General features: G+C 38.6%; 1 protein-coding gene across 2 annotated transcripts in view; it reads right to left on the bottom strand.

Moving 5' to 3' along the window:
• ncam2 (neural cell adhesion molecule 2) overlaps nucleotides 1-15,385 on the bottom strand; it is a 401,438-nt gene that overhangs the window by 62,539 nt on the left and 323,514 nt on the right. For both annotated transcript variants that reach the window (XM_060929766.1, XM_060929767.1), the window contains exons 2-3: nucleotides 3,845-3,919; nucleotides 1,518-1,724 (exon numbers count right to left, since the gene is read on the bottom strand). In XM_060929766.1, coding sequence (XP_060785749.1) covers nucleotides 1,518-1,724; nucleotides 3,845-3,919 — 282 coding nt within the window. The remainder of the gene's footprint in view (nucleotides 1-1,517; nucleotides 1,725-3,844; nucleotides 3,920-15,385) is intronic.

Genomic DNA, 15,385 nt, shown 5'->3' with positions numbered 1-15,385 from the left:
GTGTTTATCAGTTGGAGAGCATTGCACTGTAAAAGCTTCAATAAGGATGTATATACCTTATTAATAAATGTGAAATCTTAAAACTTTCTGATCAGGCCTAACCAGTGCTGGGCACATTACTTTGAAAAAGTAATTAGTTACAAGTACTAGTTACTTCTCCAAAAAAGTAATTGCGTTAGTAACTGCGTTACTTCACTAGAAAAGTAACTAGTTACCAGGAAAAGTATTTATTGCGTTACTTTTTTTTTTTTGCTTACAGATAAACAAGGATAACTGTTCTTTTCTAGTGAAGTAACGTAGTTACTAACGCATTTACAGAACTTTGTTTCCAGGACACAGTTTGCATTGGACATAAACATTATTGCCTTTGACTTCAACCAGCGTGAAATTATACCGGTGTTTCCAGTTCGAAAATGCGACTTTGCGGCTCGGTGCTGCCATTGTCTCTTCCCCAGCTCTGTGTGCGCGTGTGTGCGCGTAGCGGGAAAACACAATCGACTCCACCCACCTAGAACATCTTAGCAAATCACGATTTGTTCTCTTGCATTCAAAGGGTGAATGGGAGAATGTAAAAGCCATATTGGTACATAATTATTATTATATATTGCGGTACCGTGTTGCCAATGCTCATGTTGTCAAGGCGCCCATATCAAATTGTAACGCATCACGTTACTTCCCGAGTAACGGTAACGGCGATACAAATATGGATTAAGTAACTAAGTAATTATTCCGTTACCCAAAATGTGGCTCCGTTAGTAACGCCGTTATACTCTAACGCCGTTATTCCCAGCACTGGGCCTAACGTGGCTGACAATTCAATTGAAATCATGGCTTCTACATTTTTGCCATTAGTGAAGTCATATATCTTCCTTGTAAAATTATGTTTAATGTATTCAGCATCAGCAGAGCCTGGATATTTATGTGTTTTTATTATGTTGTCATTAAAAGGGAATGTGGGTAAATTGTTCTGAAAGCTCTCACTAAGAAGCCTTGTACCTCAGAACACCACTCTGCATGCACAGAGTGTGCGTAACAGTATAAAATAATATCTTTTTTTCCCACAGAAGACCAGTCTGACATGTCACAGAGCTCCTGCTGAGCTGCAACCCACAGGATTTAACCAGGATTTAGCCTGGCCTCTTATTACATTTCTCTTTAGCATTACAGCCAAGCTACCTGTAAAACTGACAGGCTTCCCCTGACGAGTAGTAATAGTGCTCATTATGCACTGGAAATATAGAGTTTAAATCAGCTGCATGTGTAGAATATAAATATAAATATGAGATGGACCAGACACAATTGTAACATGGTTTCTCCCCAGCAGTGAATACTTGATGAAAGATGACTGTGAGGATCAGACATAGATTGAGTTAGATTTACCCACTTACATGTACTTACAAGTTTGGGTGTTTGTGTACTATTTCTCTGTGTTCTAGTAGAGTAAGTAGTGTGTGTGTGTGTGTGTGTGTGTGTGTGTGTGTGTGTGTGTGTGTGTGTGTGTGTGTGTGTGAACTCACGGTAAATCTCCAGCACCACTGTGGCCTCCTGTGTCTGTCCCTTTGAATCAGTGGCTTGGCAGCGATAAATGCCCGCATCCTCTATGTTGGCATTGTAGAGGGTGAGTCTGGAGCGCACTTCCTCATTGTGCAGGGCAACACGTGGGGAGGGCACCATGTGCTCACCTTGAGGGTTATACCACTCCAGGCTAATGGGTTCTCCAATCACTGCATGCACAGAACCACATATTAAAGAAAATGCTGTCCCATCACGTTGGTCATGTGATTATATATCCTAGTGCTGAAGTGAAAGAAAATCCATCTATTATGCAGCAAGGTGAAAATCAATTTGTGACCTGTAAGATTTTTGCACTGCCAGTTTAGATCTAAAAGGAACAAAAGACAGCGGGAAGTGAATTTTATGAACCGAGTTCATAGGTGAGAGGTATCTCAACGTCTGGCAGCAGCGAAAAACCAAACCACCCTGTAGATGATGCCCTGCAGGAAATAATGAGGAGAGCCAACATATGGCACCAAGGTGCTCTCTGCTATTAATCTTGCTGTACTGGAAGCCCATAAAAAGCATCGGTATGGGGCAGCACTTCCAGCTGAGGGTATCAATCCAGGCACCTCACACATAAGAGAGAAAGAGAGGGTGGGGCATCCTAAGCCCTCAGTGGACTCAGTGATCTCATCTTGGTTCACACAGGGAGGACACAAGGAGGTCTGCATATATATATATATATATATATATATATATATATATATATATATATATATATATATATATATATATATATATATATATATTCCCAAAATGACTCTTGTATAGTTAAAGAAATGGTATCCAAAATGCAGGGGCGATCTTTTACATGCGATCAGTCGTAAATTGTATATTGACTCTCTAGAGCACAGCATTCTAAGCTCTAAGTTGTTGAGAAATTGGGTTTACAACATTAAACTGCAAAACTAGCACAGCTTTTGTTTTGTGTTACGATGTTGAATTATTAGCTTAATAAAAGAAGCCTGTATTGCATTTTGCTTCTTTTGTCTCAAGATAACAATTTTTGTGCATGTTTAATGTGCATAGGACCAGTGAGGAACATTTCCTAAAATGGATTTGTAGAAACAGAGACATAAAAACAAGTCTGATAGGGAACACATGGTTGATAATATACTGATTTGTTTATTTGTCATGCACAAGGCTAATTAAACTTTGCTAAAATAAGCCACCTCCATTGTGCCATGGAGACATTAGCCATGTATAAGAGTGATAGAACGCAGAGCAAAGAACACATTAAAGTATGATAGATAATATTAAATCTTCTAGTTGAGTGTTAGATGTGGAGTCACACACAGTGTGTATTGTGTATTGCACTCTCAGGGTATAAGCATCAGAATTTTGCTTCTCACTCAAAATGAATGCTTGAGCTGCACCAAACTCAGTCTGACAACATGAAACCTCCTCAGCATACTTTATTAAGGTATGAATGACTGATTACATTCTACACTCTTACCCAGGATGTTTCATATATAAAAGCTGAGCTCTAGGGTACAGGCCATGAGACTTATTCAGCCTGCATTACTGATGTCTATTTAACCAAAACCATATTCACATTTATTGAAGCAGATATGTAAAAGGAAAACCTACAACAGGCAGATTATATTAGACAATACTAATCTGTAGCCTTTAAGTGCATCATTGCTTTTCCTTAAGTCCTGAAGCTTAGACTTTTTCCACCTCAGTAGGTTGACATTCATGTTTCAAGGGCATGTGGGCAGCTGCAGTGCTGCAGACATCCAGCCAGGAGAACTAATGAGTTGTCACATGGAGGATGACCAGCAAGGGTCTGCATGCCTCACCCTGTTAGGGGAGGCCTGTTAGAGAGCCTGGAGCTCGGAAAGCCCCCCTCCCCCCTACACACACACCTGTCTGACCTTAGTTTCTTTCCTGACAAGCGGGCTTCCATACTGACTTAACACTACCAGTTGTAAATTGAACACTCCCATAAAGAAGCTATAAACCTATAATAAATAAAGTCATGAACCCTAACATGATTATGAGCAAAGCACTCAAAGTGCCACATACTGCATTTCCCTTCACCACTTGCACACATTTTTTTTCTATTCAATTTTTGTCTAATACTTTAGAATGCAAGTTTCATAATTACATATATGTATGTATATAGGGTATGTATATGTGTATGTATATGTATATAAGGTATACATACCTTACAATGTACAAATAATTACTATATACAGTACATACCTTATCATAATTACTACATACATACATACCTTAGGTTAACATTTGCACATTTCTATTAATCAACTGATGGGGGTCTGACCTGTGCATGTGAAAAACTTTGACTCCCCGACACTCAGTTCTACCTTCTTCAGAGAGATGGAGACCTGGAGAACACCTTGAGACAGAGAAGGAGATAAGAGAAGAGGTCATGTGAAATTTATCACACAGACAAACAGAGCCCTATGATCCTATGAGACAATCACTCCAAACCACTGGCAGCATGAAAAAATGCTATATGTGAACCTGGAGAGATGAGAGGGTTAGAGATGGAGAACCTGATGACAAAAAAGAAAAGAAAAGGAAGTGATGAAGTGATAATGCTTTAATCTTTCTCCTTTTTCTCTCTTCCAATGCATTTCTTGCATCACTATTTGTCACAGTATTTATAGGGAACAAAAGAGAGGTGATCTGCTAGAGCTGGTACCATCATGGGGATTTAGTAGAGACAAATCAAAGATAGAGAGACAGAGAGAGAGAGAGAGAGAGAATGGCGATGATGATGATGTGGTGGTGGTGTGTGTGTGTGTGTGTGTGTGTGTGTGTGTGCGCGCGTGTAGGTGGTGGTGGTTAAGGAATATGGTACCCCTCATAGCAGAGTGTGGGCTGCTCAGGTGCGTTGGTGTGCAGGAGAACGTCAAAGTCTGCATATGAAATAGCTGTGTAATATATGCAGGGGCTGAAGTCATGAATGTGCGAGCTGGTGTGCAATGGCAATTCAAGTCTTTCAGCTCAGGGAAATGAAATGGAGAGAAAAATCCTGCAGTTTCAGGTTGGCTAGGTCTTCTCAAGAGAAAATGACTGACTAATGTTCTTTTAGATCTCCTTTGCACAAGGGCAAAGGCTGAATGGTCAAATATTTCTACACATACATATACACAAAGATATAAGCATGTGCGCACGTGCGTGCGCGCACACACACACACACACACACACACACACACACTGACTGCAAGGCTTGGCAATCAATAGCATTTGACAAAATGATTAATTACAGCACCATCAGGCAAGAGGCAGTCATCTGGTTAGAGACATTTCTGAGGGTACACATAAGAGCTACTGCCCATAGCAATGAGTTTATAATTACAACCAGCAATACTCAAATTGTACCCATTCATTTTACACTCTCTCAAGCTGAACATCACCTTAAGCCATCTAACATAGCCGTCCTCAGGCGGGACTGAATATAGGAGTTGTTATTAAGAGACGTTATCACTGTTATTTCCATAATGACAGCTTGGGTTCTGCAGGTGCACAGACCAGTGTTGCATAGATGCTACATACAGTATAGGACACTGCCTCTAGTTATGTTATCATTATGGTGGTTTAAAAGCAATACAATAATTATGTTCAATTGCTTTACAGGAATATATATGTAACAAATCTCTAAGACATTGTAAGAGATCAACAATCCTAGAGTTAAACTACAAAGCTTTATGCTATTGATGCATAATTCAATAATAGAAATAAATGAAATATACAGAGATATTTGTACATATAAATGAGTGAAGGCTAATCTACAGCTGGCAGAAGAAAAATGCACTGACATAGAACTATTTTCATTTTTACACCAGTGCTCCCAAACTAGATTCATTAAAAAAATTTTTGAAAAATCTGAAATTGGCAAATATAGACATCTTTTCAATTTTATTGTCCATGGTGTTTTTAAGAAACTTATACAGAATTCACAAACTTTTAACAAGCAATTTTGTTTGGAAAACCATGTGAGCGGGTGGACGGAGACACACACACACACCAGTGGCGGCTGGTAGTCTTTCAAACAGGGGAGGCTGGTCGGTTACGATATTTCCAGATTTTAAAAGAAAAAAGAAAAAACACATCAATTTTGCCCATACTCTTGCCTCTGATCTGGCTGATTGTTGGCAGGGTCACAAACTGTGAAATAACAGGTTCTTTTGGCCCATTAGCCTACTGTCCAATATACATGATGGTGGTGTTGGGGGGGGTATATTTTAACATTTTATATTTTAAAATTGTGGCATGTTGTTTAAAAATTGATAATTATTGAAAGCAGCTCTTTGTCAGGAACCTCAGCAGTAACAGCAGAGTGTTCTGGAATAGGCACAAGCACTGACCTTGGGGAGCCAAACATAGAGCTGGGTGCCACACATTTCATTCAATGACACTTTCCCTATATTTTACTTATTTTGACTGAGAAATGTTTTATTGACAATTTTGATAACCCTTCACTTTTAATCCAGGTCTGTAGTGTGAAATGTTCTCATCTCATCTCATTATCTCTAGCCGCTTTATCCTGTCCTACAGGGTCGCAGGCAAGCTGGAGCCTATCCCAGCTGACTACGGGCGAAAGGCGGGGTACACCCTGGACAAGTCACCAGGTCATCACAGGGCTGACACATAGACACAGGCAACCATTCACACTCACATTCACACCTACGGTCAATTTAGAGTCACCAGTTAACCTAACCTGCATGTCTTTGGACTGTGGGGGAAACCGGAGCACCCGGAGGAAACCCACGCGGACAACATGCAAACTCCGCACAAAAAGGCCCTCGCCGGCCACGGGGCTCGAACCCGGACCTTCTTGCTGTGAGGCGACAGCGCTAACCACTACACCACCGTGCCGTCCCGTGAAATGTTCTCGGCTGTGTTTTTGTTTAAAAACGTTTTCCAAATTGTAGCTGTGTTTAATTCATATCCAGAAAAATATATATTCCAATATAATATACTCAGCATAAACATTTTAAATAGATTCTATATTTTCGGTCCATCCATGACACATTACTAAAGTAGCCTATTTACTGTTGTTGATGTGGGTCACTTGCTGTTAGCCAATTCACTTTCTCGTACCAGGAGAGCTGAAAGGAACGAGTATTATTCCCTACCATTTTCACCAAGTCAATTTGAGGCGTCGGTCTACCCTGCTCTTTAATTTTAATTTTTTCCTCGAAAGGAAGACTGTCAAATGGCTTCGCCAAAATTAAATCAGCAATGCTTGGCATCCGTGCGCAGCTTTCTTGCTAGCTGACTAGCCCCCTCAAGTTCAAGTTCAGTCACTCAAATAAACAAAATTTCTGGAACTAAGATAGCAAACTTGACAACACTATATTTACACTTTATTTACAATGAAAATATATACAAACTAAAAAAGCTGGTAGAAACCGTATGTAATGAATGAAATCGAAATGTAAGCTGATCTCTTACAATACACCACAGCACTTGCGAATCTGCATGGGACTGAACTGAGATTCACCGCTGCCTGTCTATGTTTGAAACGAGCTGTCAATCAAAGAAAATATCCGGCCGCTTTCACCAATCACCAGTCTCCTCGCGGAAACTGCCATGTCCCTCCCACTGTGAGGCTCGGAGTCCGTAGGCGGGCATTTTTGCAGTATTTGTCCAATAACCGTCTTGCATTTTGAGATTGAAAAGTGCATCGCTCCCAAATGCCATTGAAGTCCACTGAGGCTGGGAGTCCGTGGGCGGGCGTTTTCGCAGTATTTGTCCAATAATTGTCTTGCATTTTGATATTGAAAGCGCATAGCTCCCAAATGCCATTGAAGTCCACTGAGGCTGGGAGTCCGTGGGCGGGCATTTTCGCAGTATTTGTCCAATAATCGTCTTGCATTTTGAGATTGAAAGCGCATAGCTCCCAAATGCCATTGAAGTCCACTGAGGCTGTGCTGCATCGCGCTGTCACGAGGGGGAAAAACTCATGCGCACATTAGGCGAACTGGGGAAAGTTATAACGGAATGATTTCACACTGTAGTTGGGTTGAGCACATATATTTCTATGATTCTGAATCTGAAATAGCAATGTTATAACTTATTGCTATTTCAGATCCAGAATTTTTAGAGGAGGCTGAGCCTCCCTCGTTGTCTTAGAGCAATCGCCTGTGACACACACGCACGCACACACACATTTTTGCACTACTATCTTTATGGAGAAACTCATTGACATACTGCATTCCCTAGCCCCTTACCTTAACCTTAACCATCACAACTAAATGCCTAACCCCAACCCTGACCACGGGCGCAGATAGAGGGGGGGACGGGGGGGATTCGTCCCACCCAGATTTAAATTCACCTCGTTCGGTCCCCCCCACTTATAGGGAGGAAAAAACGTCTATGCTGTCTTTCTTTGCATAAGGAAAACCTCACGGAAAAATCAAAAGACTAATTACCATTCGGTTTATTGAGGTGCACAGCAGTACAGACATAGTTGCAACTGCGCAGACTGCACAGGTTGCGAGCTCGAGCTTGGTTGCTATGGTTACCCACAACAAGTTTGACAGGCATATCGGGGACAGCGCCTCCTAGTTCAGGACCCCAACACGGCATGATGAAGGGTGCCAAAAGGCAGAAAACGACTGCATCGTTTTTTCAAAAAAAAAAAACGACTAAGTAAACTGTGCCTTACTTTATCATATCACCTTGCAGTTTTTTGATAGTCTGTTCAAAGTAATGTCGTAGTGAAAGTAAAATTGTACGGAGTAGAGATGCCTTTCTGGTAGCCTCCTTCTTTCGGTGGTAGCCTGTAGATACAGTGCTCAGAAGGCAGTTTTAATGTTTAATCTGTCGTTCCCTGCCATAATTTCAGCGAGCATATTGTTTCATAAGGAAACTTTGCGAAGAGTTGTTGACTGACTGCCGCTCACGCAACACACAGGCGTAGTTAGAAAGTCAGGATGCACTGGTTTACACTTTACACACACACGTAGCCCAGCCTCTCGCTATGTTTAACAGTTGGAACTTAGCGGTTTTAAAACTAGTTTTGCAGTTTTGCAATTTCTGTGCGTGATGATAATGTGTAAACTTTGGATTTCCATAGGCTATGTTAAAATGTTATCATTGTCCTAGCCTGCAGGTAGTTCCTGGTGATGGCAGTGAGGGAGGTGAAATAACATGTATGCACACTACCGTTCAAAAGTTTGGGGTCACCCAGACAATTTTGTGTTTTCCATGAAAAGTCACACTTTTATTTACCACCATAAGTTGTAAAATGAATAGAAAATATAGTCAAGACATTTTTCTGGCCATTTTGAGCATTTAATCGGCCCCACAAATGTGATGCTCCAGAAACTCAGCCCATGTTTACATTAGACCGTATCAGCGGATCATCAGATTAACGTTTTTAAAACGATTAGTGTGCACACAGCAACACCAATACACGATTTGCGTGCACACAGCAACACCAATACACGGATACGCTCGGCTCCGCAGGCATCCTGCGCTCCAAATCACTCCGCCCTAAACAGCGAGTGCCCTCTGGAGGGTGCGCACTCCGGCCCTGTGCAGCTCACAGAGCGCGCGAGTGAAGTGCACGAGCCACGATTCGGGACTGAGCCGCTGTGTGTGTGATCCCAGCGCATATCACTTACCACTTGCAAGTGGAAGGATGGCAAGCCTAAAGACAATCATAACTACACAATGGGCAGTATTTGCATCAGTATTTGCAGTATTTTCATACTTTTATACTCTTTAATGAAAGGTAATACAAGGCGGAAGTCCGCGCCGTTTTTCAGCAGTCACGTCACATGACCAACGCCAGCGAATCAGGAAGGTGGATGTCACAGTGACGTTGTCCAATGACGACGCCAGCTAGAGCTCAGCACAGCGTATCCGCGTATCTCAATGTTTACACAGCACCAGAGCTGACACGATCTGGATTGAATACGTGGACCCTGGCGGATTCCCGTTTCCCGGCGTTTCCAGGCGGTTTAATGTAAACGGACAGTGCATCCGCGAAGAAAACGAGACAGATACGGTCTAATGTAAACTTGGCCTCAATCTGCTCAAAGGAAGGTCAGTTTTATAGCTTCTCTAAAGAGCTAAAATGTTTTCAGCTGTGCTAACATGATTGTACAAGGGTTTTCTAATCATCCATTAGCCTTCTGAGGCAATGAGCAAACACATTGTACCATTAGAACACTGGAGTAATAGTTGCTGGAAATGGGCCTCTATACACCTATGTAGATATTGCACCAAAAACCAGACATTTGCAGCTAGAATAGTCATTTACCACATTAGCAATGTATAGAGTGGATTTCTGATTAGTTTAAAGTGATCTTCATTGAAAAGAACAGTGCTTTTCTTTCAAAAATAAGGACATTTCAAAGTGACCCCAAACTTTTGAACGGTAGTGTGTATATATATATATATATATATATATATATATATATATATATATATATATATATATACAAAATGGAATCATTTGCTGACAGCTCAGTCCCCCCCAGTTCAAAAATCCTATCTGCGCCCCTGACCCTGACCTTAATCCTAATTCTAACCTGAACTCTAAAACTAAGTCTTAACCCTCAAAGAGCCCTTTGAGGAAGTGAGGACCAGCCAAAATGTCCACACATCCCACAAATGTCCTAACTCTGTTGGTAAAAAAAATGTATTCCAGGCTTCAATATGTAGTAAGTACAAGTACACACACTCTCTCACATACACATGCACGCAAGCATAAAACTTAAGCTGTGTTTCTGGGTCATGGGTTATCTATGACAACATTCCTGTGAATCATCAGTGGAACTAATTAATAATTAAACTAATTAATTGTTCAACATTCACACGAGACCGGCTTTTTGATAGTCTCCCTGTCTGACAACTAAATAGTCTAATTAAACAGATAGGAATCAACCGTCATCATAGCCATAAACAGCCAATGATAGATTTTCCTACATTCATCTAAGCATTATAATAAAACTGCCATGTATTAGATAACAGACATCCCACAATTTCCCAAAGATCCTGCAGAGAAAGAAAAACATACAAAATGTCCATAGTGTTAAATCATAATCTCACCAGCTAATAAATTATATTAATAAAACTAAAAATATCTGTAACCACCTCTTATACAGAGGACTGTTTTAATGCTTGGTTGTTGAGGCCAGTCTCTCCCACAACACTGACACACAAGGTTTCCTGGATGACTACGGATTAATAAATATCTGTCTTACACACATACTTAAAGCGAGACTGCCTTTCCATTTAATAAAATCGGTGAAATTTCATTCCTTCTGAAATTTGGTCATTGTGATATATGTTTATTTCTGTAATATCTCACAAAATATTAGGCCATTCTGTGGCTGGGAAGTTATTTAATTTGAAGGTATTCTCTAGCAAATAATGTGCATGAAATCACGTGCTTTGCACAGTCAAGCAGACAGAGGAAGTCCGTGTGTGCATGTGCAGGTTTACCTTGACCGTGCACTGACAGTTACATAATTTTGTCGCAAAACAAACAGCTGATCACACTGAGGTGCTCGCTGACCGGCGATATTTATTAGTTTGGTCCTGCATTTCCTTTCCTTCGCAACATAACGTCTTTTCTTCTCACTTTCCATTACTGTAGTCAGTCTTTCACGTTTCATTCACACAATCACGTCCTCCATTTTTCTCTTCTATTTCAAATTTGTATCTCACAATGTCTTGTGTGAACAGGGAAAGCCCACCACGTGATGCATGATATAGTATCTTGCATTGGGTCATGTTGAAGCAGGCAAAAACAGAGGAGAATTTAGAGCCACGTGGCCCTAAATTCATTAATTGTTCTATTAAAAAAAAGACTAATAAAATTGGAAGTCTGTGATTCAAATTCAGTAGCTTTCAGTCCACTAAACAAAAATAATTGGGTGTCAGGGAAAATTCTTTTTATGACCTACACTTGAAAAATCTGAAAGGCAGTCTACCTTTAATATTTGATCAACGCTTTAAAATTAGTGAGTTGCACACAGTTATATCTATGCAAATTAATTCATTGGAATTAGTACTAAAACTTGCATTGTATCATATAACTACCAACTGGACATGTTTTCTATGTTCTGTCTTGTTTGTGTAATGTTTAGTAAATTACATTAAAAGAAAACCTCTTTGAGACTGCCTCAGCACAGACTTGCTGCAGCATTTTAAAGGAACTAATATTATATGCAGACACAATCTTGCTTTCTCATTAATTCTTCGTCCCAGTATGAAATACTGCATAGATCCTGTCACTACACAAATACGAATGACCTATACAATTACCAAGCAACCTCCAACTAGATTTTGGAATGCACAGATTTATGCTTTACAATATATTGTGCTGCACTTTTCATTTTTTAAAAATAATTTATCAGAGGCATTCAACCCACTCAGTGCTGCAGAAAAGGTTTTACTGTAGGATTTAATCAATTCACTTAGAAGCTGATGGCATGAAACCACAGAAATTACAAATGGTGTTCTCCAGTGGCCTGTTCCATATTTCGTTTTCACTTCATACATATATTATTTATATATGCTCCAGGTTGTTTGAAGAATTGAGTGCCTTTTTTTTTTATTAATGTTGACCACACATTAAATGCCGGATTTAGAGCTTTAGATATAAGTGATTTCAAACCCACCACTGTTTTTCACCTTAATGTCTTTGACTGGCTCAAATCTTATTTTAGTGGTCATGATTATGTTGCATTGGGTATTTATGATTCCAAGTTACACACTGCATTTTGTAGAATCAATAAAGAATTGAGTAAAGGTCCATTTCTACTTGACTTTTTTTTTCTTTTAGCCCTCAAATGTAGTATAACAAATAAATGCAGAGAACGCAAATTTGTTCTTGGTGGCATTAACAGACCTGTCAACTCTGTGCATTACGGCATAAATGACACTCATTTCCTGCAAAATTTGCTGCAATTAAACAATGACAATGAATGAATGAATGAATGAATGAATGAATGAATTTATTTATTTTGAACATGTATAAAAAATGTATGTAACTATTTGTATGTAAAATGTTTGTACTATTTGTAAAAAAAAAACATAAAGAGCTAAGACATTACACTGATTCTTGAAACTCTGGCAAAAACATGTCCCACTAAGAAAAGTGCTAAGTCTGTTGGAAATTAATAACATTTTCATAAATAAAAAAATTAAAGTTATAATCAGGGGGTCCTTTGCACATATGTACGGTTCTTTTATAGGATTGTGTTTATTTTTTATTAATTTAATGATTATATGCTGGTCACTGCCTACAAAATCAGTTGTCCTCGGATAGGAGCTAATCATTTCAACTTGATTAAAAAAACAAAAAGTAATAATTTAATTGAATAATACCTTTACTACATGAAAGAATACATTGTTATATGTATTTAAAATTGCAAACAGTGAGTTTTGAACGATGCTTACTATTATTTTGTGGTTGCTCAAAATGTGTCCCACATATTTGTCACCACCATCAGATATTTACAAAAAGCAATAAAATCAGGCAACTACAAGGTCAACTATATTCCTGAGGACCCTCTATTCAAACCTTCAGCTGTACTGCATGCTTCCAGATTACTCAAGCTCCTGTAAGTTTGGTATTTTCTCTTAAACTTGTTCATATTTTTGGACACTGCTACAGTCACAGCCATAGCATGTCAACACCATCACTTTTGTCTAAAAAATATTAGATTAGATTATGACATAAATGTATACTTTTTAAGAAGAGGTCTGAAGTAGCTAGCAACAGAGGGAAAACAAGATGGCTAATGTGAACAACTCCTGCATATCATGTGAAAGAGTAGGTTTTTGTCACCACCGTCAGACGTCACCACCGTCAGGTTTTCTGTCTGACGGTGGTGACAAAAACCTCCAAATGGCCCTCAACAGAGGCTAGAACATAATTGTTGATCACAATAAATACCAATATGACATGTGATGTTTCATTAACCTCTTTTATATTTATATAATTCCTCCTATATTTCTTCCCTATTGTCCAACCCTTAGGGGATGTAGTGCCTTTCCTCTCTCTCTCTCTCTCTTTCTCTCAATTCACTATTATGCCATGTTCATTTGGCTTATGTCTTTTGGGATGCACATAGGGCACCTACTACCTACCTATATAGCACATAGTATACAGTGTCCCTTCTCCAATGACTAAAGCCAAATGGAAATGGAATGACCTTTAACCAAATCCAACATTCATAACATCTCCCTCAATTTCATAGTCATTTCACTCAACTTTGACTTTATGTATTTTAGGAAGTTATAGCTAGGCAGCAGCTATCAGTGGAGGAGAGAAGGAGAAGAAACAGGGAATATCAAAAAAAGCGCAGAGAGAAAATAAACAGTGATGCAGAGCTAAAGAAGGAATACCTCAGTACGGAAAGGCAAAGATGGAAGAAGAGAGTGGAGGAAGGGAAGATTAAAAATATCAATGACTTGAATGAAAGGGAAAAGAGAAGTCAGAGAAAGGCTTGGAAATGTAGGCACCAAGTATCAAGAGAACATACAGTAAGAGAAAGGTCTCAGATCATTCCAGAAACTCCCCCAGACAGCCCAGTGTTTTGTGGTATTTACACAGAATTTCTTATTGAATGTTTGCTCACAATAATTTAGTTATTTTTTAGTTAATAACAGATATAGTTTGTTTTGTTCTTGTTGTTTTATCTGTTCACATCCAATACAGTTTACAGTCCAGTTTACAGAAGAATCTAATGTATTATTTTATGAGTAGGGGGCACTAGATGACAGTTTAAGATGTTAGTGATGCATTGTACATTATTCCCACTGGTAATAACATTATTTCTTACTATGATGATTTGATATTTGATGATATGGGGATGGAGTACTTTTAAAAATGATATTGCTTAATTGTACCTTAGGCCTATATTCCTTAAAAAAATGTTATTACATTGCTCAGGATTGTTATTTTTTTGGACCAAATAGTTAAATAAAGTTGTTAAGCAAAAAGCCATTGACTTTGGAATTGAAATTTGGAATTATATGTTGTAATGAGGCCACTGTCACCACCGTCAGTTCTAAAGTCACCATCGTCATAGGGAGTTTTATTTGCTTTAAATGAATATGCTTACAACATGTTTCTTCAGTGCTGTTGAGTTATGAAAGTAATAGTCTCTTTTAATGCAAAAATAAGTTTGTTAAATAAAAAAACATTACTTTGTCTCCTGAGGGTGAAAGTAAATATTGTATAATATTAGATCTTTAAAGGAGTCCACGTGAAACTGTATAAAAATTTAATAAAAGTGAATATTCAACTTTTAACAGTGTATATGTGTGCTAAGAATGCCAGACAATTATTTAAAAACTCAAAATACATATTAGACCAAATATATACAAAATAATTTGCTTTTTTATTGTGTCTGACGGTGTTGACAAAAACAAAGTAATAGCTGAAAAAATGCCTATTTTATGAAAAAAATACAAAATGAGGAGCTTGTACCGGTACATTGCTGAACAGCCAAGGCCTTGTCCTATAATGATATACCTTTAGATTTTGTAATTTAAGTAACTTTTTATTTTCAAAATTAGTAAAACCTGTTTTATCCAGAATCCCAAGAATCAGTGATTACAAAACACCACACATTGTTTGAAAAAGAATGTTATTAAAAAAGTATGTTATTGTAAATGAAACAGAAAAGCAAAAATAAATAATTCCTAAATTCTAAAGAAATATCTTTAGATATGTTAAGGACAAGAAGAACATAGGACTCTTTTTTTCTTTTTGTTCACCATCATGAATCAGAATAAAACTTGTTTTTTCCCTCCTTTTTTCTTTCTGTGTACACTAGACTGGATAGTTCTAACATACTCCTATATGACCTATGCAAGAGTT

The sequence above is a fragment of the Neoarius graeffei genome, chromosome 9 (assembly GCF_027579695.1).
Source record: "Neoarius graeffei isolate fNeoGra1 chromosome 9, fNeoGra1.pri, whole genome shotgun sequence".
Taxonomy (NCBI): Eukaryota; Metazoa; Chordata; class Actinopteri; order Siluriformes; family Ariidae; genus Neoarius; species Neoarius graeffei.
The sequence above is the reverse complement of the archived record's forward strand: the minus strand, read 5'-3'. Positions and strand labels throughout refer to the sequence as shown.